The following is a 24,326-nucleotide window of genomic DNA, read 5'->3' as shown; positions in this document are numbered from 1 at the left end:
TATTTGGAACAAAGCTGCTTGTTGATCAGTTATAGGGGTGTAAGAGTTTATTAAGACGAGTTGCTTTGTACCGGTGACAAATAATTGCAGTTTTCTTCTAAAAAAACTATAATAAATTAATTGCAGTTTTTGCAAAATTTATTCTTACGTATACATGATCATTTCCCTTCTAATAATAAATATAATTAACTACCCACCTTAATAATCGAACTGGTCAGGTTCATGCACATTCACGCTAGCTACACACTGAGCAAAGCATGCATGCGTGCATATTATTGACGAGCACTGCACCTGAACAAATCAACGCTACTTAACTATGTTTTTAGGCAATTAGGACCAACTTCCTATGGATTAATTATTGATGTGCATTAGACTATTGGTTAGACTACGTGCTTATCACATATGTGTCACTGTTGAGGAATCTAATGTGTATATATTTGTGTTGCCTTAAAGAGAAAAAATTATGTGTGTGTTCTTAATTTAGCTAGCTAAATACACGTAGAGTAGAGATGACATGCATATTCTAGGTCTAAAACGAAAAGATGCTAACTAACTAGTACAACTTTGTATCTGCTATAATTTTGTTAATTAGCTTGATGCCATGGCTAGCTAGGCTAATGTCGACCACTGAAGAGACAGTCAGCACTTCTGCGGACTGCAAACTTGTTATATGTGGGCGGCTTTGTGCCGCGCGTCGATTCATGCATATGCATCCATGGGCGGATCATGATAAAATTAAACTGAATATTCATGAATACATGCAGGGGTGGCAACATTTTGTACTCTGATTCTAAATTGTTGTCGAAATATTACATGTATCTAGACACTTTTTAAGTAGATACGTCTATATTTAAGCAAATTTGAGTCAAAAATTTAGTATCATAGGAAGTACACCATAAGTCCGGTAAAAAGAGGCTAAAAATCGAGTGAGGGCAGCTGTCCCCATAGCCCTCAAAGTGGACCCGCCCCTCATACATCCATGTGGATATATGTCCATTTTCATATGTATACTTTCTACTACCTACACCGGAACAAATATTTTACACTAACAATGTATGGCAACTTGTTACTCCTGTGTGCCGGATCAGCCCATCTAAATTAGAACATTATTTTATTTTGTCTTATTTCTATTTTTAGAGATTAATAAATAATTTTAGTGTTGAGCATTTAGAAAGTGGCAAGGTACTACCTTTGTTTCTAAATATAAGAAGTATTATCTTTGTACTACGTCAAACTTTTTAAATTCGACTAAGTTTATAGAAAATGTATTAACATGTAGAGAAATAAATATACTATACTATGGAAAAAATGATGGATTTAATAAAAACTAATTTAGAATCCCAGATGTGATTTTTTCTATAAACCTGGCAAAAGTTTAACTTAGAACAAAGTTATGTCTTTTTACATTTAATTTTTTTAAACGACATAAGATTTGTGTTCCAATGTCTTTTACTTTAACTTAGAACAAAGTTATGTCTTTTTACATTTAGAAACAGAGGGAGTTTTTCTTTGTTATTTATATCTAAAAACGGGAGTATTATCTGTGAGCTCAGACGTGATAGAGAGTCCTCTGGCTATGGATGACTATTTTTTTTTTTTGACGGGGACTATAGATGACTGTTTTTGTAGTTGTGACAGTTTGCTTACCGGCCAACCAGGGTTTTGATCCTTTGTGCCGCCTTTGTCATATCATTTCGTGACAGTTTGCGGCATCTCCGGCATGATTGATGCAACTTGCATGCGACAATTAATTCCCCAAGCCGAGAAATTAAAAGAGCCGCTATTAGCTAACAAGACTATTGGACTTTATACGCTAGCTCATTCAAGGATGCAAACAAGACACAAGTTTGGAAGACTTGGTGATTACTCATGTTCTACATGCCTGGATGGCTGGATCCTCAATCTGCTGGCTCTGCACCATCCATCTTAGGGTGATTATATTCACACCACCGCTTTATTACTCTGAATTTGGATTAGATTCCGATGCATACATAAGAAGGAACCTTTTCTCTCTCAGGATATGGTGTTGATCTACGCGACTGTTGTGGAACATCTGGCTTGAAGAGTTGGTTTTCACGGCGCGCGATGAAGGACATCTGGATAAGGAAATTTCATATATACCATTCAAAATTTGCCCAAATGGTTACTGTTCAGAATTTTGCCTTTCAAATATACCACTCAAATATTGCACCGCGTCCAAATTAACCAGCGCCGTTAGTTGACTCAAATGACTGATGAAAAGACTGTTTTGCCCATAGCACCTTTGACACGGTCAGCCACAACTCTTTATTATGATGTACATAATCACCATTAGTTAAGCAAACAAGTTTAGAATAAATTTCATCAAGAAAATAATTTTGGCCTGAAATAACAACAAGAATCCCTTTTTAGCTTAACATCACTATTTCCCCAATAAGTTCCAGCAGAATAATATACCCACCTCGTACAATAATTTACAACCAAAATAGTGTTGAAAACAATATGAAAATAATATACTCAAATACTTTCTCCGTTCCTAAATACTTGTCGTGGTTAATTTGTACGCGGTTCAAAATTTTAGTGGTATATTTGCAAAGAGGAAATTCTGAGTGGTATCATGTGCATCTGGACAAATTCTGGATGGTACGTATGAAATTCCCTCTAATGTTAGAGCGTTATTTCTCTTCTTTTCGTGGTACTCTCTTTGTTGTACAGAACCCACTCTGTTCTTTATTTTTATATATCTGTCTTAATAAAGCTTAGCAGAGCATCTGTCTTTTACGTTAGAGAGAGGAATAAGAGCCTCTATAGCACTAACACGTACGTAGAGATAAACATAGGGCGTTGAGTCCTCACATCAAACCATGTTGATTTTTAAGGGACACTGTCATGTTGATTTCATCCATCTATTAGACCGGATGAGTACTGGTCGATGGTGACTATTCCACCGGTGTTGGATATTTATTGGATGGTATTTTTATTGCCATCGTAACCAGGATACCTGGATAGGTTAGCTAGAATATGATATCAACTTGTTCTGGTCTCTAAGTACTGTAGTGGTTTGTTAATAAATAAAAACTGACCATGAACTTCTTTGCTTTTGACAGATTGGTAAACTTTGTGAACCCTCAAAGGTTTTCCTGTTGGAGACATATATGGTTCACTAGACTGGGCTCAAAAAAAAATATGGTTCACTAGACATGCTGTTTTGGTGTTAACTGGTCTCGGATTAAAATTTGAACCACCAGTAATTTGTCTTGTTTGTTATAAACTAAGAAATTAATTAGTGTTATAAAATTACTGCTTGAGACAAATATAACTAAACATGATTTTCTAAGTCACTGGACTAAATGTTGAGAAAGATTACTACATATTTCAAGGTTCCCTCTTTTGTTTCCACTTTATTTTTCTTTTTTATAAAGTTATATGTATGCAGTGTTAATTAATTTTTGACAGTAAATTGCAGCTCTTGCTCCTTATTTTAGAGTTAGCGTCAAAGATTATATAAGTTGAAAATTCATCCTCTTGCTATCCTTGAGTTGTGTATTATCGACATATTACCGTGTTTGTCCCATCTAGACACATTGGACCCACTTTGTAGTGCCATAGGGAAGATGATTCGAACGCCACATAGATGCCATGTCACAACATATTAAAAATAATTAATCGCTGAAAAAAATTCACATCTCACCCGTTTAAATTCAAAATTAAGTGACACTTTTAAATCATATCTCACAACTAAAATTTGAGTGATGCTTATTCCAAACCATATCTCGGTCCTTGTGACCCGAAAGTGAATTAAAATCTAAATTATGTTGCAGAGTTTTAGAATTCTCTCTTTCCTAATTTCAAATTCTAGATTGGATTAAGGTAACTAAACATCCTTAAACATATTTAATTTTTTACTTAAGTTTTAATATCATCCAAAACTCCCATAGTATTGCCAATTATATGAACAAATGTTGACTGTACAAATTTCTTATGGGTTTTAAAGGGTATGACTAATATCAATTTTACCCTTTCGTTGGTTTCTCTCTTGCCTCAGTAGGTCCTCTTTCTCGCAAATTTGCGGGACCCTCTCAGTTTTTTAAGTGATCTCAAAGATCAAGAGAATATGAAATAACCCCCAAAAATATTATATGCAAACTGTAAATTTCGGCCGAAAATATACGTTCATTTGTGTCTTGCAAAAAGAAAACCTTCGTAGTCAAAATGCAGGTAATTTTCCTTTGCGAAGTATGTGTGGTTATGTTTTTTGGGATTTGCTATGTACAAGTCGCTTTATTTTTAGTTACAGATCAGTCGATTGGTCCGCCATTGATAGGATCTTTTGTATGTTAAGACTTGGAATGAACAGGCAGAAAAGAAGGAGTAGGGATGACCATTAGATACTAATCCGAAGGCTATGGTGCTATCTGCGAAGATTTGCGTCTTTTACTTAAAATCATATGCCGAAGGCATTGTGATACTTTTTTAATAAAAAATTGCAGATTTAAATGCTGCACTCGTAGGTGCACAAACTCTTACGACGAAAATAACCGTCTTTCAAATAACTCTCCAGAAAAGCATATACTCCATCAGTTCAACAAAAGATGTCTCAATTTTGACTAAATTTGGATGCATCTATACACTAAATGATGTCTACATACATCCAAATTTTGACGAACTTGAGACATCTTTTTTTGGACGGAGGGAGTACTTTCCTTCGTCACATAATTCTTATCAAAATATTAAATATATCTAATGCTTTTTAGGAATAGATACATTCATTTTGGACAAATTTGAAACAATAATTATAATTATGAGAGTGAGGGAGCAGATATTTCGTTACACAAGTCAAAAATATAGATCACTAGGGTCACGACCATAATTTTTACTACCGGGAATCTCTCCCCTTCTCTCTCCGCCAGATGTCCATATATACCAGTGCGGCGGCAGAGCCAGCCACTCTCTCCCCCCTCCACTTTGAAGACACAACTCTCATAGTCCCATTCTCTTCTCTCCTCTAGCTAGCTCGAAGCTCGACCCTTGCAAGTGCTCATCCGGCCAGCTCTCTCTTCCCCTCACGCACACAACGCATTGTACTCAATATGGTGGTGCCTTCTTCCACGACGCCGGCGCGGCAAGAGATCGCCACGGCGGCGGCCGCCCTGCAGCTGCCGGCGATACCGACGGTGGACATGTCGGCGCCCCGCGGCTTGCTGTCGCGGCAGGTGGCCCGCGCGTGCGCGGAGCAGGGCTTCTTCCGGGCCGTCAACCACGGCGTGCTCGTGCCCGGCCCGGCGCCGGCGGCCCGGCAGCTGGACGCCGCCACCGCGGCCTTCTTCGCGCTGCCGGCCCACGAGAAGCAGCGCGCGCGCGGCGTCCAGGGCCAGGGCCCGCCCAGCAGCCCGCTGGGCTACGGGTGCCGCACCATCGGCTTCAGCGGCGACGTCGGCGAGCTGGAGTACCTCCTCCTCCACGCCAACGACCCCGCGTACAAGGCCGCCTCCATCCACGCCCACGACCCCAAGCACTTCAGGTAAATATAACTAGCTAGCTAATTACATGTACTCCGTATTAGTTACATGCATATAGTATGTCCTCCAATATATGCACACACGCGCGCGCATACACGTCTTAAATAAGGTACTCCCTCGTCATATTAGATGTCGAAATATTGCACGTATCTAGATGTATTTTAATATTTAGACAAATTTGAATCACTTAAGATGGGACGGAGAGAGTATATATACATGCTCACGTGGCACACATACAGTACTCTCTCCGATGCGTAATAAGAGTTGCTGCAGTTAATTATAAATTGAAAGGAGTACTAATACATCTAATGAATACAGTACATCATCTCTAAATGTTTTCTTAACAAAAAAAAAACTCTTGAGAGGGTTGATCAAGGCCTGAAAAAATGCCGAAACGAAATGCTAGACATGTATTTCTTCGTTTGGAAAGTAAGGATTTTTAGTCTAGTCGGTTCAGAAAGCTCGAGCCCGTTAGAGAAAGGCGTTATTGTTGGATTTCATATGCATCGCTAAAGTGGGTTCTACAAAACTCCTAGAGGGGTTTAAGGCTCAAAACTGTCGAAGGAAGACATCGCTAGCTTGCATTAGGGGTGTCAGATCGATGTCAGGCTCCAATGCATTGATACATGACATGAACGTCTGAAGCTTACATGTAGCAGTGCCCCTTTAATTAACCAACTGACTATATGTGTTGATGTTGTTGTTGCTATGATCAATGTGGTTTCATATTAATCCGGCCTGGACCTGTCTCTCATGCATTGCTATTCTGAAAACAGTGTGGCCTGCTAGTAGTGTCAAATATATATACTACCACTGAAAATTATTTTATTTTGGATTGGTTATAGAATAATTTGCAATTATCCCTTCATTGGGTGGGCAGAAAAGAAAATTGTGTTTCACAATTAATAGACCTGACCTTGTTCCAAAACATCAAAACAATATAGTACAGTACTATTTTTGTATCATTAGCATCAGATTGTACCAATATTTAGTAAGACAGGACACGTCATGTTGTGCATGCATATACATGCATGCGCACATATATATAGGACTTCTGTGCAAAGTACAATATATAAGTATCTCTTGTTTATTTAGAAGTCAATAGAAGCTAGCATTGGAATCAGTCATGCATGCACTCACTCTTGCGAAACTAAGAAGGAATAAAAATGCATTTGACTCTGACGTGGCTAATTGATCGATGTTATGTACTCCTTCCGTTTCAAATTAACTTATGTGAATTTGTATAAGAATCTATGCAAATCCACGTCACGTCAGTTAATTTGGAACGGAGGGAGTATTTAATATGGAACGGAGGGAGTATATGCTAGTGTGTGGGCGTTTTCATTTTTTTGCTTCACGGCAGAAATTCATTACATATGCATATTTGTCATTTTCAGATGGTCGATCCCATCAATTAAATTGAGAAAATACATGAACACATAGTTTTCAAAACAATAATTATCGCAATAATGGCACAATTGATGCTGTGCTAGGCAGGCCAATGATAAGTTGGTTCCAACGATTTAAGATCAAACATAGCTAGTTTGTAAAGCAAAAGAAGAGCAAACAATTGATGGGACACAACAAACTTGATAGCTCCACAGGATGGGCTTACTAAGAGATATATCTTCGTCATGAAAGTTAGGTTTCTATCTAACCCAAAAAACATTGGAAAAAAGAGCAAACATGGCAATTGATAATTTCCGATTTTCTCTATGAAAATAGAACGGCATGCTATTATTGAAATGGAAAGACAAAATTGTCCCAGATGGGAGAAAGAAAGATCCCAATCAACTGGCAGGACACAACAGATCAGATCTCCTTGACTATGTTTGTGCACATGTATGCTGAATAAGAAAGGTCATGCATGCAACACTACGAGAGTACACAGCACTCACTATTCAGGCCAGGCAGTGCCCTAATTAACCAGAGTTTGTTGAGAGCAAATAAGATGAAAGGGACAAGGAAACCCTCTCTTAGGTAGTTAGCTGGAAGACCCCTCTCAGGCCCCTCTCCAACAAACTGTGTATATCTGTGTATCAATTAATCTGACATATATGCAGTGGCCTGCCATTAATTGCAGTATCCAACCACCAACTGATGCAGCAAGCAATAGAATGAGAGTACTTGAAAGTTGGACCATTCATATCTACCAGATAGCTCTGTAAGCTTAAATAGCAAAGTACATCAAGTTTTCATATAGACAATTAATGATATATGTTTATTTGGTGTATACACTATAATTTTGTGAGACTCCTCTTATCTCTCTATCATCTATACATACATCAGCCATTAATACATATCCCAATCCTTAATATGGAAAAATAGCCAATTCAGTACAAGAATGTTAAGCTTCAGGCCTTGATTACATACAAAAGCCTAAGCTTGTAACCAGCACATCAGTTGAGAAAATATTGATAGTAGCATCCTAGTGCAGTCACTAGACAGAAAATCAACCCCCTAAACTAATACTCCCTCTGATCCTAAATTCTTGACTCAAATTTGGCCAAATATGAATGTATCTATTCTTAAAAAACGTCTAGATACATGTAATATTTCGACAACAATTTAGGATCGGAGGGAGTATTTCAGAAATCCTTCAGCTTTAAAACTGGATAACCTGGAAATCTATCCAAGACAATAAAGAAGAATAACCTACTTTTGTTACTGTAAAAAAGGGGGAGGGGCCCCGAGATGGAAGTACAAAGGCTTGATGAGAATAAAAATGAACCCCAGGCCCCCCAAAAGAGCATATCCATGCTATCCATATAAAGCCAAGCAAAAGAAAGGAGGCACACATGCAAAGGGTCCTTTTATGGTAAGGTAAATGAAATATCCCAGATGTTGTGTAGTGTCAGTGATATATGATCCAAGTTCTCATGGGTCTTTCCATGGAGCAGTGAAAAAGGCATGGCCAATCCTGTCAAGAACCCATACGCCCATTGGAAAATTTGTCACACTCAGCTGCACCCTGACTGCTGATTCTGAGCTATCCATGCGCCACAAGAAACAAATATAGCATGTGTGTAGATACAGGCAGGCCGGCAGGCAGGCAGAGGATGCAGCTTTTGTGTTGCTGCAGGTTCACACGTCCATCAGTCAAAATCTTCCCCATAGTTCTCCAATCTTCTATCTACTTTTGATGGCCATGCAGCTGATTGTGATAACAGCAACCTTTTTGATAATAAAAAAAATTATCCTGTGTTTGATTTGACTCACGTGTTGAAATTCCTTATTCGCTTTTGTTGCAGTTGTGTGGTGAATGAGTATGTGGAGGCAGTGAAGCAGCTTGCATGTGACATCCTGGACCTGTTAGGAGAGGGGCTAGGCCTTGAGGACCCCAGATCCTTCAGCAAGCTCATCACAGAACCTGACAGTGACTCCCTCCTGAGGATCAACCACTACCCTCCATCATGCACCGTTCACAAGCTTGACCATGATGGCCAATGCAAGCTCAAGGGGACTGCCTGCAGGGCCAAGGCTGGAAATGGTGGGAACCCAACGGGAGGTGGGCGGATCGGGTTCGGTGAGCACTCCGACCCGCAGATCCTTAGCTTGCTCCGGGCAAACGACGTCGACGGCCTGCAGGTGCTTCTGCCGGATGTCAACGGCAAGGAGGTGTGGATTCAGGTGCCGGCAGACTCATCAGCATTTTTCGTCAATGTTGGTGATCTCCTCCAGGTAATGACACCACATAACCTTACGGCAAAAAAAAACCGTTAGACATATATATATGCTTACACGAACTGCTGATAAAAAGGAAAACCCACATGGATTCTAAAACAAACAAAGAGTTAGCCTGAAAGGGACTACGATTAGTTTTTTTTTTTCCGATGGATCATAAGACCAGTTTATTTACTTGCTGAAAAGGATGGTCATTATGTGCTTAACCCTTTTATGTACAAAAGAATATCTGATTAGACCTCCATGTTTTTCGAAAATTCGAACTATTTCCACGTATGCCAAAGACTTGCCAACACTGACATTTTGCTTATTTTATCGCCTAAAGTTCCCTTTACCAGCTGAGACACGAGTCATGACACCATCTATTTCTGTCCTGTGAATACAGCTGTTCTACTGAACCTAATAAAATCATTGAATTAACCATGATGATGCTATGAGCCTGAGATTTGTTTTGTATTATTGTTTTAATCTGCCTTCTCCATTAATTCCAGGCTCTGACAAATGGGAAGCTCCTAAGCGTCCGGCACAGGGTAATCGCAAGCGCCTGCAGGCCAAGGCTGTCCACAATCTACTTTGCAGCGCCACCACTGCATGCACGAATCTCAGCGCTCCCAGAGACGGTCACAGCTGGCTCACCACGTCGGTATCGATCGTTCACCTGGGCAGAGTACAAGACAACAATGTACTCGCTCCGCCTAAGCCACAGCCGCCTTGACCTCTTCTGCGTCCATGACGATGATGATAACAGCAGCGATGTCAGCAAAGAAAAATAATAGCAATGGACATTGAATTGCAGGCAGTTTGTACTGTGGGGATTAGGTAGGTGGAAGTGTCCCCAAAATTTTGGCTCTCTGACTGCTATAGCCAGACATCCCAGTATTATGGTGTAGGGTGTGTGTGTGTTTCCGTGACCTGTGTAATAGTGGCTAGCTTTGTACATAAGTTATGGTTGTATGGTAGTAATGTACTATTGCCTTTTCAGCAAACTGATTGTTCCTCGTAACTACTCCCTTCGTTCCATAATTCTTGTCGAAATATTACATGTATCTAGACGCTTTTTAGGAATAGATATATCCATTTTTGGGCAAATTTGAGACAAGAATTATGGAATGGAGGGAGTAATATTTCTGCTCTCTCTCCCTCCTTCCCTCCCTCTGTCAGATCATATGTTATTAGCCTTTTTCTTAAAGGGAGCTCTTCACAAAAGTGAGACCTAACTCCAGACTCCAATTCACAATTTTCACAGTTCACAAAAACTAAAACTAAAAACAGATGGAGGCAGCAATATTTGAGTATATTACAATCAGCTACTGTTGATAGCGTAGCCATACAAAAGTATGGATGATTGAGTACATTAAACACATACAGATTCAACTAACAAATGTTCAAGGAATACATCAGTACACACATCCTGAAACGGGACATGGTCATATAATCATATTCAACCTGTACATGCAATTCTCTGTGTCAATATGTGCTAAGTCAGAAATGGTTTTGCACTTCATTATCATGCAGTACTATTCACCACAGTTCCTATTCTCAGGGGTCTGAATGCGTTGTGTTACAGATTAGAATAATTTGTAGTCTGAATGCTTATCTTCTGTTAGTTTGTGTCTTTTAAGGTAGATACTTTTTCTCAGGGGTCAAGTCAAGTAATTGCTGCTTAAAGGATGGCATCGCAGATTTGTGTCCTCTTCAGAGCAAATTAAGCAAAGGTTCCTAGTTCTTAAAATCCTGCCGTGGTCTTTCCTTCGACCGGATATTCGATCCAGGCATATTTCTCCCCCAGTCTGTGCCCTCCTTCACCTAGTGTCGTTCTACTTCAATTGCCCAGCAACCTCTCTGTTGATGATATTTAACCCTATGTGCACATGCACATGAGTAGGTAATAGGAGTTGAATGCACGAACACCTTATGACTTGTGCATATTTAGTTATACACTTATACTGCCACACGCCCAGGGGCGGAGCTAGCAAAAAAATACCCAGGTGCACAACTTTGATATTCACAGAAAACTATATGCAATTTCAACAAAAATTCCATGATCCTGGTGACCTACTGCTGCTAATCCCTGGTGCACCATCAAAAATTAGGTATAATTAACACTAAAATGTTTTTTTTACACGCCTATAGTTTTCTACACTGTTATATGCTGTGAGCCTGTGGCTCTCTCTGATAGAGAAATTAACGGTGACGATATCAAGATACTATAGCCGTATAGAGAGGTCCAGTGTTTTACCTGCTGTGGAAAATTTGGCCAGATGGCATGCAGTATATAGCTTGGCCATTATCCTGAGAGGCAGTAAGCACAGCCTTGGCTTCCAAGTAACTCAATGTCCTAAAATGCTAGTCAGGACCAGGACAGCCCTTGGTTTTCTGAAAACATCTTGGAGAGTAGAGACCAAGCAATATTTAGCTGTGATTGCTTCCACTTAAAACCTCCAGGCAGGGTGTCATAATCGTGATTGCAGTTGACCAGTGACCACTGCATTAATGGCCCTTCAAGGAACCTCTAGCATTCCCATGTTCATGCAGGCCAATGTAAGCTACAGAACAATATAAGATTAGGACGGTGAGGAACAGTTCATGGAAAAGCAAGTCAGCAGAGTAAAAAAAAATTGGGCCATGTCTTCACTTTTCTTTATTCTCTTTATTATGTACTCAAACACAAAAAAAAACAATTTTAAATGGTGGAGCATCCATACCATCTTATAGAGTCATACCACCATAGATTAAGCAAAGATCCACCGTCAAGATACAACAATGAGATAAACTAAAGATGAGGAAACAAATCTTTTGCAAATTTGAAAAAATGAGAACTAATTCTTAGATGAAAAAATAGTATAGAACATGAATATGCACCATTCCAGGGGACGAACAAATTGTTAATTCAACCTTCTTGTAATAAAACAAAATACTCACTGACTACTGAAGGGAACATATCACGCTACAGACAATTAGACCAAAAGTTCGGTGCTGTCATCTGAATCATGTTTTAGCAACGGGTGATCAATCCTCATGGTGTAATGTGAGAGTTTTATGTTATGGAATGGCAATTAAATAAGTAGAACACTGTAAAAAGTTCTGGTGTGCACTAGAAATTAAGTAACATGCTGACGCAGCGACGCTTATGAGATCATCAGCATTCAAAAGGTGCTTTCCAGTGAAAATGAGATGGTTTCTTCATTCCAAATATTCCACATGGTGTGTAGCAGCTGACTACTACATACACGTCGCTTCTTCTTTCTGTCACCCTGCAAAACGCTCCCCCAAGCCGCTGAGCATCTAACGAGCCAAAATCAGATGCATGTGTCATACTCTTCACGGTGAAGCCACCTATTCACAAGGCTCCATATTGCTTGCACAGTTACACTTACACTTATGGTCAAGCAAGGAATTATGAACTCAAGTACAGTTGCTTGAAGTTATTAAGTTTATAGTTTGATTAAATAGGGAAATGCATACTAAGAAAGCATTTTTAGTTAGATTTTTTACCCATCATAACATACAACCTCAGAAGGAGAAATGCTGATAAATCATATTATGTAAACATCATCTAGCTTTTACTTCCTTCATCTCTGAAGTAGAAAACACAGTTTTTGAAACTAAATTTAGCATTGAAATTTGGTAGTGAGTGGTGTGGTAAACATGCACAAAAGCTCCAATAAAGAAGAGCAAAATAGTTTCTGAACTATAGGTACTAAAGTGCAGGAGCATTTGGACTTGCCGAAATCCTGATGGGGGAAGCAAGGTGTTACGTCTGTGGATTCATTCTTCATCCTCCACACCTGGGAGATATGGAAGGAGAGGAACCGACATGTTTTCCAGCAGAAAGTTTCAGTTCCCAGAGTGTTATTATGATTCTCAAGAATGAGGCGGCTTTGTGGGTGGAAGCACGGTCAATTGGTATTAGAGTCCTAATGTAGGCTTCAGATGATGTTCTACAGATGTTTCCTTTTCAGTTCTCTTCTACACCCAGCACCCAAACTCTCAACTGTACTTTAATTTCAGCGTTTCTATTGTAAACTCTCTCTTTCAACTGTACTTTAATTTTCAGTGTTCCTATTGTAAACTCCCTGACGGAATTAATCCAACCCCTTTGGCAACAAATAGCACAGTTGGGGCTGTTTCACCAGTCTAGGCACTTGGCACCACCTTCCTGCCTCAGCCAGTCTAGGCAGCCATCCATCGCAACTAGGCAGTACCCAGCCACTCACCTAGCACTCCTCGGACACTGACCTTTTCAATATTACTTTTGCATCAAATCATGTCTGGTTCAGCAATGTAATGTTAAATGAACTCACCAGAAAAAAAAGATTGCTACCAATCAGAAGACAATCTTCATGGAACAAGGAAAAGCAAGTGTCAGGACTTCTTGTTTCTTAAACTTGCACCAATGCACCAGGCAAGTGCCAGAAGCTTGGTCAACAACAGGTACGAACTTCTACATCAGAGAAGTATACCACAACACAAGGGGAGTGGGATTTGGGTAAGACTCCGAAATGTTAACCATGCTAGGAGATACGAATTCCCACTTCCCAGGTTTCTGCTGCACCTCCAACAGTTGCTGAAGAATATGGCGACAATTCCGATATGTGAATGTGACGTTTTGGCATCAGATATGACAACCTTACAAAACAATACACTGGTGTTAACAACCTCCTAGCCTTTAACGACACAACAGCACCAAAACAAATCACACAATCTTACACTAGAAAAGCTAAATTGGTTTGCGACCGGCTGAGAGCACGCAATTCTACCCCAGAGCACTGCAAAATGGAACATAAATCTGGTCCTCACCTTGAGCTGCAGGGTGCGGAGTGCGGAGCGACAGGTTCCCCGAGCCTTCACGCGGAGCAAGAGACCCCCGGCCGCCGACAGCGCGAGATCACTGACGAGCAACATTGTCGTAGTTCAGAGCCCCGGCATCGGCACTTCGGCAGCCTCCCTCTCCGCCGGTCCGCCCCCGTCGACTTCGGCGGCGGCCCCCTTTTTTTCTCCGAGTAAACGGCGGCGACACCTGGGGCGTCCAAACCATTCCCAACGGAAGTAAAGCCCGTGCATCCCACGATCCATGCTTAGTTGGGCCGAAATACGCTGCCACCAATGTTTGGGCTTCAGCCCATTAGTACTATTGGAAATGGAAAGGCCGAAAGGCAGCTTTGCCTGCCGTGCTCGTGATTGCCCTCAGAAGAAGAAAAAGTTTCTGCTAAAAAAAAGAACAAGAAAAAGTTGAGATTCTCAACAAAAAAAAAAAAAAAGTCCGCCGTGTTCTGCCTGCTAGCCACTTGTCCCCTGCTAATGGTAAGGGAAGAATTACCTTCTTTCCCTGTGCTACCGCCCTACAGAAAATATTGTAAAGTTATACTCGGTCCCATATTAAATGTATTTAGATGTTTTTTGGCTATATATATACATTCATATTTGCACAAATTTGAGTCACTTAACATGGAACGTAGAGACTAATTAAAATGTTCTCTTCAAGTTAGCGCTTGGTTAGCCAAGGACAAAGCCAACCACCAAGGTCGATCAATTGAACATATCTCTTAGCACTTGCCAGTTGCCACATACTCGGTGCAGAGTGGTAACTAAGGAAGAAAGAAGGATGATTATTGTATAAAGTAGAGATACAGCTCCTATCATCAATGCCTATTAATCGACCTATTCCATCCATGTGGGCTCTCTCTAACCGACGTTTGTACCTTCACATGTCGCTGCACTTTCATCTCATGTCTCTGCTCGATTTCTCTTTTCCCCTGGCCATCTTGCAATGTTGCCTTCACATCCAACATCTCCTCAAGCTATACTGCAACCATCAATAGTAACTCGGTATTACGGGTGTCCTCCTTCACTAACGTTTTGAAAGTCGGCTTTGCAACCCTAAATCACGATCAACGCCTCTTGTCCTTACTCATTCACGCGTAGTATGTTCCAATTGATTTGTTAGACTGACCAGCTATCCAATTGAGAGGTTGGTCAATCCATCAGGGCGAGATACAATAGTTTTGCATTGAGTCGTTTTTTGTTGCACAAATTATCAATGGGCGAATGGTTTTCGAACGATCATAGTATGTCTTATTGGATGTGGAATGATCACATGCCGCAAAGCAGGCCAGACTCTCCCATGAGGAGGAAGAACACACTTGTCATGCTTCACATGCATCCATGGATCTTTTTATGTGTGTAATGCGTGGATTTGGAAATTTTGCGGAGATTATCTAGGATCATTACTCATTCACAACCCAAGTGTTGGTGGAGGCTCACTGCGGACCTAGGTGTGCAGATGCCACGTTACATGCTGTGAGCAAGAAGAAGACACGGAGAGTAATAAATGCGCCGGACTATTGGGTCTAATCCATTCAGATTAAAGGATGGCGTGGAAGCATTTGAAATATGGCTTATTGTTCCCATTACGAGCAACTTAAATACAATTAGTGTGTCGAAGCATTTTTACAACGAAATAAAAATATTTGCTGAGGTGAAAACATAGTAGAGCCAGGAACTAATTACACTCTGTATGCAACATGACAAAGGACTAAAACGAGTCGAAGATCTATCTTTTTAAACGGCACTCCAAAATGATCGGAGGGGGCAAAATCGCACGGGAAAGGAAGAAGAGGGAGTACGCTGTAAAAAAAACAGAAAAGACGAAGAGAGAGCAGGCAAGCCGCGTCCCCTTCTTTCTCGCGCACGCACGCGCACCGCCTTCCCTTTCCCCTCTCCGGCTCCCCTTTCCTCCCCTCAAACCCTAGCAGGGCCTCAGCGGCGGGCCGACGTCCTCCTCGCCTTCGTGCCGGCCTCATCCCAGCAAGGTCCGGTCTCCCCCCGCCTGCCCCGTCCTCTCTTTGCTCCGAAGCGAGCCCGGGCTGGAACCCTAGCCTATTCTCCGCGAGCCCCTGCATTTCGGCCCCTCTTCCCTGCCTCCCACCGCCTCACGCCGGCGAAGAGGGAAGCGGTGCTTCGGCGGCGCTCCGCACGCCCACGTATCTACCCCGGTCGTTGGAGAAGAATCGAAGTTGCGGCCTGCTTCTCGGTGCGCGCCCCCCCGGGCAAAGGATTTGGGAGGGAAATTACCCGGGGGGCGCCCTCCGAGCCGACGACGAGACCCTCAGGTTGGTGATTCTCCTCCTCTTTCTCGCCCTCTTCTGGGCTCTGATCTATGATCCCAGGCCTTTTAAGCGACTGGATGCGCCTCGAGCGTGCTAACGCGTAATTGGTAATTTCGGATAGGTTTCCGTAGATCGGGGATTGTATCATTCGCTGTTTGCCACTCTGCCCTGCCGTAATTTGGTCTGTAGGATTTCGTTAAGGAATTTTGTGTTGGCATATGTCTTGGAGGATAATTGATGCTTCTAGGGTTTGGGTAAGGAATCGTCTTCCAGGGTTTGGACTTTAGTGATATGTTGATGTGTATCCCCGTCCTGCTTTGGTAGTAAGTGCTGAATATTATGCGTTAAATGGATGTATACACGACCTAGTACTAGTATATAAGGTGGAAAGATGACATGTTGAATGAACATATCATTTGCTTGTTGGGGTCCTTGAAGTCGTGAACGAGCACTGCATGCAAGGTTGCAAAAAACAGTACTCCGCCTTGTGTAGGCCTGGGCAACGTGGTGCTTCTGCCCTAGACAGAGCTCTTGTTATGAGGGAGGCAGGGAGGGAGGGAGCTTTACAGGAGGCTACAGGTGATCATTTTTCTTTGGAAGCATCATACGTGGTCGCTGGTGGCTGGATACATAGATGGAGGAGTGGACGGTTCAGATTTGTCGTGGAAGATAGATAGTCCATACTTGTTGAGAAAACTGGGGTTTGCAGATGGGCCATGGTGGGCCACATATCTCTCTCTGTGCAGATATGTTTCTTCCCTAATTCCCTGTCATCTTCCTCCTTCCCTCACAGCACTCCTCCCTGCTGTGACTTATCATCCAACTTCGCCTTAGCTGCGACCCACGACATCATGCCCCACCGGTGCTGCGACCCGGCTGTCCAGCCCCTCCCCTCTTGCAACTTGGCCATTTGTCCTCTCTTCCATGTCGCTGCTTAGTTGCTGGCAAAACGCCTGCCTAGTGCCTTTTTGAACCTTGATTGCAGGAGCTGGGAAAAATATGTCTTCATTGCTTCAAGAACAAAAAATGCAAGTACAGGTTTATATAACCTTGCAAAATAGGACTTACTTCAAACAGGAATCTTTCTATCATATTATTTTTATGTTCTGCATAGGAAGTTATCAAGCCTGTACTTGTGTTGTTTCAAACAGGAATAAAATATGCACTGTTTTTTTAGTTTACCTTTGCTCAATATCGCTAGGCATATGCGTCCATCCATTATCCTGATTGTTGTTTCTGTCGCTGGAGTAAAACAAGAAATGTTGCTATAAGGATTGATTGGATAATTTCAGGTTTTTTATTATATTATTATGCACTGAACCGCAAATCAAGTGGCTAGCAATCTTAAAATTGATGATAATTTAGTAACTACTCCCTCTTCCATAATTCTTGTCTCAGATTTGCCCAAAAATGGATGTATCTATTCCTAAAAAGTGACTAGATACATGTAATATTTCGACAAGAATTATGGAACGGAGGGAGTAGTCGCCATGGTTTTTGAGTCGACGACTTGTCGTCAACTAGTCCACTAGCCGGTGAAGTGATGGCGGCTTGCTGCTGCGACTCGACTAGCAGAGCAAGTCACCCGACTCCTCGGCTAGAACTGCGACTTGCTCCGACTAGTCGGGCGATTAGGAACGCCGATACTCGCGATTGGCCTTGGAGATAAGAATTTGTTGGGTGATTTCCTTATCCGCTATGGAATCGACAGTCGATCTGCAGTTCTACATCACAATTGGTTTGTGGGCAAAGAGAAGAAGGCGAGGGGAGGGAGAGAATAGAGCTGTAGTGGCGGCGGACGCATTGGTGTGACGAGAAAGAGATGAAGACGTGGGGAGGGAGAGAAGAGAACTGCAGTGGCGGCTGCAGGGAGAGAAGAGAGTAGTATTTTACAAGCCTTCAATCTTGATGAACCGTTTGGATAGCTTCCAGATGTGTGGACGGTCTGGATGGCTTAATGAAATCTAGGGGTTTTAAATGGACCTTCATGGGCCTGGAATTGCATAGTCCCTCACCCTTAAAACTCACCTTGAGTTCTTCCTCTTCTCCCTCTCATGGCGGCAGCTCCATTGTAAACCACCGCCAGGCTCCTTCGAAGACCTTCCTTCCCACCTGACCTCTCCTTCAAGCTCCAGCACCACAGCGACTGTGCAATCGAGCTTTCCCTCTACCAAAACCTCGCCCTTGCCTCTTCACACTCTACTTGGGCCAATTAGTCGAGACTAGTCTCCGAATAATCGGACCAGTCTCCTAGTCTGTTGGGTCGACTCGACTCGACTAGGCAACTCAAAAACCATGCTAGTCACTTCACAATTTAGAGATTCCATCTGCAAAATAATGAATATTATGTACTGAAACAGTTTTAAAGTTGGTAAGTTACATCAACATCACTATATGCCTTATTGGTTTCTTTAGTACACTGACCTTTTTGCGACTAAAATAGAAACGTGGAATTAGTATGATAATATTTTGTTGGCTGGAAGTGTTCTCTTCCTTTTTATCCTTTTTTCCTGTCACGTTAATTATAGAATGAGCATACCTTTGCGCTGAGAAATAAGGCATTTTTTCTTTGAACTTGTACCATTGTCCCTGCTTTATCTTTACATGACATGTATGCTGTTCCTGTTTCCACGTGCGGTGTCTTAAATCTGTACTTTCCACTTGGAACATAATGGCGGAAAAGGAAATAGGGTGGAATGGTGTGAAGTTGCCTTTCTTGGCAAGTTGTGTACGCATTGTGATCGTGGTAGCAAATTGACGCTTATCTGCTCATAAAATTAGTACTGAACAGTTTTAAAGTTGGTAAGGTACATAACTATTATCGCTCTATTGGTTTATTATTACACCAAAGTGACCTTTTGCCGATTAAATAGAAACGTGGAATCAGTAGGATAATATTTTGTTGACTGGAAATGTTATTTTCCTTTGATCTGTTTTTCCTGTCACATTAGTTGCAGAATGAACATACCTTTGCGCTGAGGCATTTCTTCAAATTTCTTTCTTTAAACTTGTACAATTGTCCCAGTTTTATCTTTACATGACCTGTATGCGGTTCCTGTTTCCATGTGTGTTGTAGTAAATCTGTACTTTCCACTTGGAACATATCTTGATGTGCTGTATACAAGAAACACTTACTGCATTTGCTAGGTGTATAAAGTTCTCTGTAATTTTGTTACTTACTAAAGCAGAATATGGTGATCAGACGTTTTGCTCAAAAACCATAACTTGTCACCAAGTGAAGCAGATTATGGTGACCAGACTCAGTGTCTCTAGCACACATTTGCTCGTTCTGAGTTCTGACTTTTTACTTTTCTCTTTCCAAATGTACGGAACACATTGATAAACTGTGTCTTCATGAGCAGTAGATGCTGTTGTTTCACAGTTTGTATTGGATCAATACCACCGTAAATTTGTCCAGTTAAATAAACAGTTCCTGTTAAAATGGATAGTTTAGGAGTAAATGCTGTTGTTGTCCTCTGTATTTTCCCTGTGTTTGCCTATTGTTCTTGTCTAGGCATGTTAAGCATCTCACTTTGGTCTGAATATTCTGCCTCCAGCCCTGACTGAGAAGCTGCGCCGTGTCATATGTGCCTATCAGAGGGGTCATTGCCAAGTCTGAAGTTATTGGTCATTTGTCAAGACTGCATAGCAAGAATTTTGACCAAACACAATGATTACACTATCCTGCAAGAAGAGGAGACAAGTTTATATAAGTAGTGGGTCAGAAGATTCTGGTACAGACTCAGAGGTCGAGGGAAGTAAAAGGTCTCAGAAATCTGGGGTGATGCCGAGTTCTACATATGAGCACAGACCATCCTCTAAGAACAAGGTTGAAAGCATGAATGCTAGCCAGGCAAGGCAATGTAAAAATGTTCTGGAGAAGCTCATGGGTCACACGGGCGGGTGGCTTTTTCATGAACCGGTTGATCCAGTACTATTTGGGATTCCTGATTACTTTGATGTTATCCGCAATCCAATGGACTTGGGTACTGTAAAGAAGAAACTCACAAACAAGAATTATCCTAGCACTGATGAGTTTGCAGCAGATGTAAGACTTACGTTTTCAAATGCAATGAAGTACAATCCTCCAGGAAACTTTGTCCACACAGTAGCTGAGCAATTAAATGGAATTTTTGATTCGGAATGGAAATTATATGAAAGAAAATGGAGAGACAGAAACCCAGTACCAGAGCGGCTGCCAGTGAAAGTCATAAAGGCCCGAGCTGCTGAGAATTCAAAGTCTGTGGTTCCTACAGGGTTGGCTGCATGCTCAAATTCACTTGCAAAGAAGACTTTGACAGATGCAATATCTTCCAAAGTATGATTACTTGATACCTTCATTCAATTGCTGATTTGTTATTTCACTTAATAGCAATTTTTAAAGTATTGCTATCTGTTACCTGCACAGGTAAAGATTAAATTTTCTGTGCGAGGCTCCGGGCAGACCTTTTCCAAAGGTGTAACCCCTTTTCATTATGTTCCACAAGCTTTTCTCCTGTAGTCAATTATACTCTTCTGTCATGGTTATTGATACTTCTGTTCATTTTTTTATCCAGATACACCTTTTCAAGCAGCTGGTAGCAAAGAGGGCTCTTTAAATCATTATATCCCTTGCCCCAAGGTTTTCGCAATGAGTTTCCTCTTTTATAGTTTGACACATTATTATGTCCGTCTTTATAGTTCGAGCACATTATTAGCTAAACAAACTTCCATTTCCCCATCCTAAGCCATATATTATATCTGCAGGAGAACACTAAAATATCAAGGATGCAATCAAGTGAGCACAGCTCTCAATCAAATGGTATGTTGAGGAATATTCCATAATTTGATCCCATATATTGTTTTGCTAACACACTTGTTTTCTATTTTAGGAAATGGGTCACACACTTGCAGTGATACTTCAACTTCACCTCTCGCTTCTTTTGAACAAGGTTCTTTCTGCATATTCTGTTCTTTCGATATGTTTGGTTCGTCTAATTATTATTTTGTTCCTTTTTGAAACAACAAAAGAGTTCAGAACTCGGGACAATCTTTTTGTCATATGCTAATGTAGTGGATATTGTGATGTGAATCCAGGAAATGGAAGTTATTTAAATGATGAACCTTTGTCACCAACAAAAGCCCTCCGTGCAGCAATACTTAAGGGTCGTTTTGCTGGAACAATTGTTAAGGCACAACAGAAAGCACTTCTAGACCATGTAATATTTCTAAAATAGTTCCCAAAATTTAGTACATCACAACAGTTAGGCTATCCGCTTGCAGTGGACGGCTTTATCTCTATATCCGTGCTGGTCTAGCTGACATGTTGTTTTGCTCTCTTAGGGGCAGATAATAGACCCCGCAAAATTGCAGATGGAAAAGGAGAGACTGGAAAAAAGGCAGCGAGAAGGTAATAATTAGCTCTGTGCCTCTGATGGCCTATATGTGCTGGATATCTTTTTTTGTGTGCCAGTTTGTGATTTTGTCAGGTATCTTATATTTGCATAGAGCTCTCATGTAGACTGAGTTGTCCTTCCTTAAATGGAATACTTGCCATACCATGTTTAGAACTTTGGTTATATGTTCGACATGGATATATATCTTGTTTTAGTTCAATGCAAAAGTTAATAAAAAGAATGCTTTATTGTTTAAAAGAAATGATGTGCTTGTATGCACTTGCTAGTCATAAATGTCTTGTGATATTGTGAAGGTTCATTCTTGTAATTAGTTTGATCATTATCTGAACTGAAGTAGGTCGATGACAAGAAGCAAGCTACAGTTTGGTGAGCAAATCAAAGATAGCTATGCATTAGTGTAGCTGTCCATTAGCTGTGCATAGGTGGACAGTTGGTTCGTAGCTTCTTGCAAACGACACTCCTAGGACCTGGTTGTATTTTTTTTCCCGTATGATCCAAGGATAATAACATCAAAGGATAATTATTATATTAGACTGTTCTAGTGAAGTAGTGATTGTAGTAGCTCAAGAGACAAGGAAGTAAATTCGTGCTTAGGCACACGCATAGGTGTGCGTCGCATAACGTGACGCTTCTGTCATGGGCAGCCAACTAAGCGGTCAGGCTTAAGCGTACGCCTAGGAATCGGCCTTCGCCGGCAAGGAAATATCCTCCAGTTTCTGTAAGTGAGGAGAGGTGGTGACAGCACTGGAGAAGCAAGAAGAGGCAGCAGGAGGGGGAGAGATCTGTGAAGATTGATGCAGCATGTGCATCGCCGGCGGAGGATGTTGTCAGCATGCAACCCCTGCTTGTCTGATGCATTGGTGGCTGTGTCTGAGAGTTAGGAAACCCTAAAGACCCTACTAAGGCAGCAGTTTGTGGGCCATAGTACATTGATGGGCCTTACTTTATTGCTTCCCTTGCTGGCCTATCCGTACAGAACGCTTATGAGCCATGTAGGTGAGGTAAGCGCTGGGCATATGCCCAGTCACCGCCTAGCACTTTCCTGAACCCCTTGTCAAGAGGTGAGTTTGTTTGATGTGATAAGATGGTGGATTATTTGGTTTTAGGAGTTTTCTCTTAACAGTTTTTGGGGAAGTTTATTAGTGGTGGTTGTCGCAGGTAGGTACCAAATTCTAGAATGCACGCTCAGCTTATGTACCGGTGAAGAAATTAATTTAATTTATGTGATTATGGCCCCTTTCTTGAAAATTGAGAATAATACATTCAGCATGCCTTATGCTTAGGTTGTACTGTACCTTTTTCACCTTTTGTGTCACATTGATATCAAGTTTATCATTGCTGTGGATGCTGGACTTGCATGGTTTCCTTTTCAGATGTATTTATTTTGTGTTGCAGAGAAAGCAAGGATTGAGGCCCAGGTGAAGGCTGCTGAAGCTGCTGCACAATTAAAGCTAGATGAAGAAATGAGGATGAAGAGGGAGCAACAAAGAGAGACTGCACGCTTGGCACTACAAATGGTACGAGCTGCTTCCAATCTTCTGACAGCAAGTTCCCATGCTTCATGTTATGCAGTGGCTATTCAATCTGTCCTTTTGTGTAGATGAAGAAGACAGTTGACATCGACAACAGTGACTTTCTGAAGGACCTGGAAAACATGAGCAAAAAGTGGGAACTGAACCCTCCTGGCAGATTAATTGTGGATCTTGTTGATGGGATGGAGCTTCCACCTGGCCTAGGGAGCCCTCTGGAGAGGCTTGGCCTTTTCATGAAGAAAGATCTCGAAGAAGAGGTTGAACATGAAATGGAGGATAGCATATCACCCTCCATGGATGAGAAGAAAGATCTTGATGAAGAGGTCGAACATGAAATGAAGGATAGCATATCACCCTCCATGGATGAGAAGAAAGATCTCGATGAAGAGGTCGAACATGAAATGAAGGATAGCATATCACCCTCCATGGATGAGAAGAAAGATCTCGATGAAGAGGTCGAACATGAAATGAAGGATAGCATATCACCCTCCATGGATGAGAACAAAGATCTAGATGAAGAGGTCGAACATGAAATGAAGGATGGCATATCACTTTCCATGGATGTAGATGTGGAGGAAGGAGAGATCGGCTGCTGTCGGTAGCATACCTCTTGAATATCCATATTTCTTCCTTTTTTTCTCAGATTGTGAATCAACATGCACGCTGGGGTTATAAGATTGTATGATGTTGTTCCGCCACCAGGCTATGTCATAAGCGGAGTGAAGATCCTGGTTTGTGTGGTCTGACCAAGTTCCCCATAATGTCTCTACGCTGAACTCTGGGATGGAGTAATTCAATCTTGGCTGCGGATTTTGTGGTTTTGATGCACCAATATATGTGCCCCTGTATGTTCTAGGTGTGCCAAGTCTAATTAGAGTGAGTTCATGGTACGAGCATTCTGTAAAAATGATTGGAAAAAGATATGCTAAAGCTAGTATATACTCCTGCATTGCCGTTGCTAATTTGCTTGTTACATATCGTGGTTGCTGACGGTGGGGACTGATGTTTTCTCGTGTTTCACGGTCACCAGTGACGGTGGTAGAGCTAGAGCAGGCTCTTTCAGCTCGTGCGATTACGATAACTAGATTAAGATGGTTGGATCTAACA

At 41.5% G+C, this 24,326-nt stretch overlaps 2 protein-coding genes and 1 long non-coding RNA gene across 3 annotated transcripts; 2 read left to right on the top strand and 1 right to left on the bottom strand.

Moving 5' to 3' along the window:
- Positions 1 to 4,934: 4,934 nt before the first annotated feature.
- On the top strand, positions 4,935 to 10,185 carry LOC100842224 (gibberellin 2-beta-dioxygenase 4). Its single transcript, XM_003566473.3, has 3 exons — positions 4,935 to 5,500; positions 8,750 to 9,179; positions 9,674 to 10,185. Exons 1-3 carry the CDS (start codon positions 5,070 to 5,072, stop codon positions 9,953 to 9,955), a joined length of 1,143 nt encoding a protein of 380 aa, XP_003566521.1. The 5' UTR covers positions 4,935 to 5,069; the 3' UTR covers positions 9,956 to 10,185.
- On the bottom strand, positions 9,060 to 14,230 carry LOC106865991. Its single transcript, XR_002963633.1, has 4 exons — positions 13,983 to 14,230; positions 13,487 to 13,811; positions 11,422 to 11,728; positions 9,060 to 9,197 (listed from the first exon to the last, which is right to left on the bottom strand). It is a non-coding gene; the product is annotated as an uncharacterized LOC106865991 (long non-coding RNA).
- Positions 14,231 to 15,850: 1,620 nt separating this feature from the next.
- LOC100834795 (transcription factor GTE10) lies at positions 15,851 to 24,181 on the top strand. Its single transcript, XM_003568831.4, has 10 exons — positions 15,851 to 16,294; positions 19,849 to 20,609; positions 20,700 to 20,748; positions 20,848 to 20,912; positions 21,038 to 21,092; positions 21,163 to 21,222; positions 21,368 to 21,489; positions 21,614 to 21,680; positions 23,083 to 23,204; positions 23,288 to 24,181. The coding sequence occupies exons 2-10, from the start codon at positions 19,962 to 19,964 to the stop codon at positions 23,819 to 23,821; spliced, it is 1,722 nt and encodes a 573-aa protein (XP_003568879.2). The 5' UTR covers positions 15,851 to 16,294; positions 19,849 to 19,961; the 3' UTR covers positions 23,822 to 24,181.
- The last annotated feature ends 145 nt before the right edge of the window (positions 24,182 to 24,326 follow it).

Source organism: Brachypodium distachyon, chromosome 2 (genome assembly GCF_000005505.3).
Source record: "Brachypodium distachyon strain Bd21 chromosome 2, Brachypodium_distachyon_v3.0, whole genome shotgun sequence".
Lineage (NCBI taxonomy): Eukaryota > Viridiplantae > Streptophyta > Magnoliopsida > Poales > Poaceae > Brachypodium > Brachypodium distachyon.
Note: the sequence above shows the minus strand (reverse complement) of the source record. Positions and strands in the feature narration are given on the sequence as shown.

Bases quoted from the DNA above. Each gene is read 5' to 3' on its own strand.
- LOC100842224 (XM_003566473.3), top strand. From the start codon at position 5,070: ATGGTGGTGCCTTCTTCCACGACGCCGGCGCGGCAAGAGATCGCCACG. The intron at 5,501-8,749 runs GTAAATATAACT...CTTTTGTTGCAG, and splicing joins CACGACCCCAAGCACTTCAG to TTGTGTGGTGAATGAGTATG. The intron at 9,180-9,673 runs GTAATGACACCA...CATTAATTCCAG, and splicing joins ATGTTGGTGATCTCCTCCAG to GCTCTGACAAATGGGAAGCT.
- LOC100834795 (XM_003568831.4), top strand. From the start codon at position 19,962: ATGATTACACTATCCTGCAAGAAGAGGAGACAAGTTTATATAAGTAGT. The intron at 21,223-21,367 runs GTTCTTTCTGCA...ATGTGAATCCAG, and splicing joins TCTCGCTTCTTTTGAACAAG to GAAATGGAAGTTATTTAAAT. The intron at 21,490-21,613 runs GTAATATTTCTA...TTGCTCTCTTAG, and splicing joins AGAAAGCACTTCTAGACCAT to GGGCAGATAATAGACCCCGC.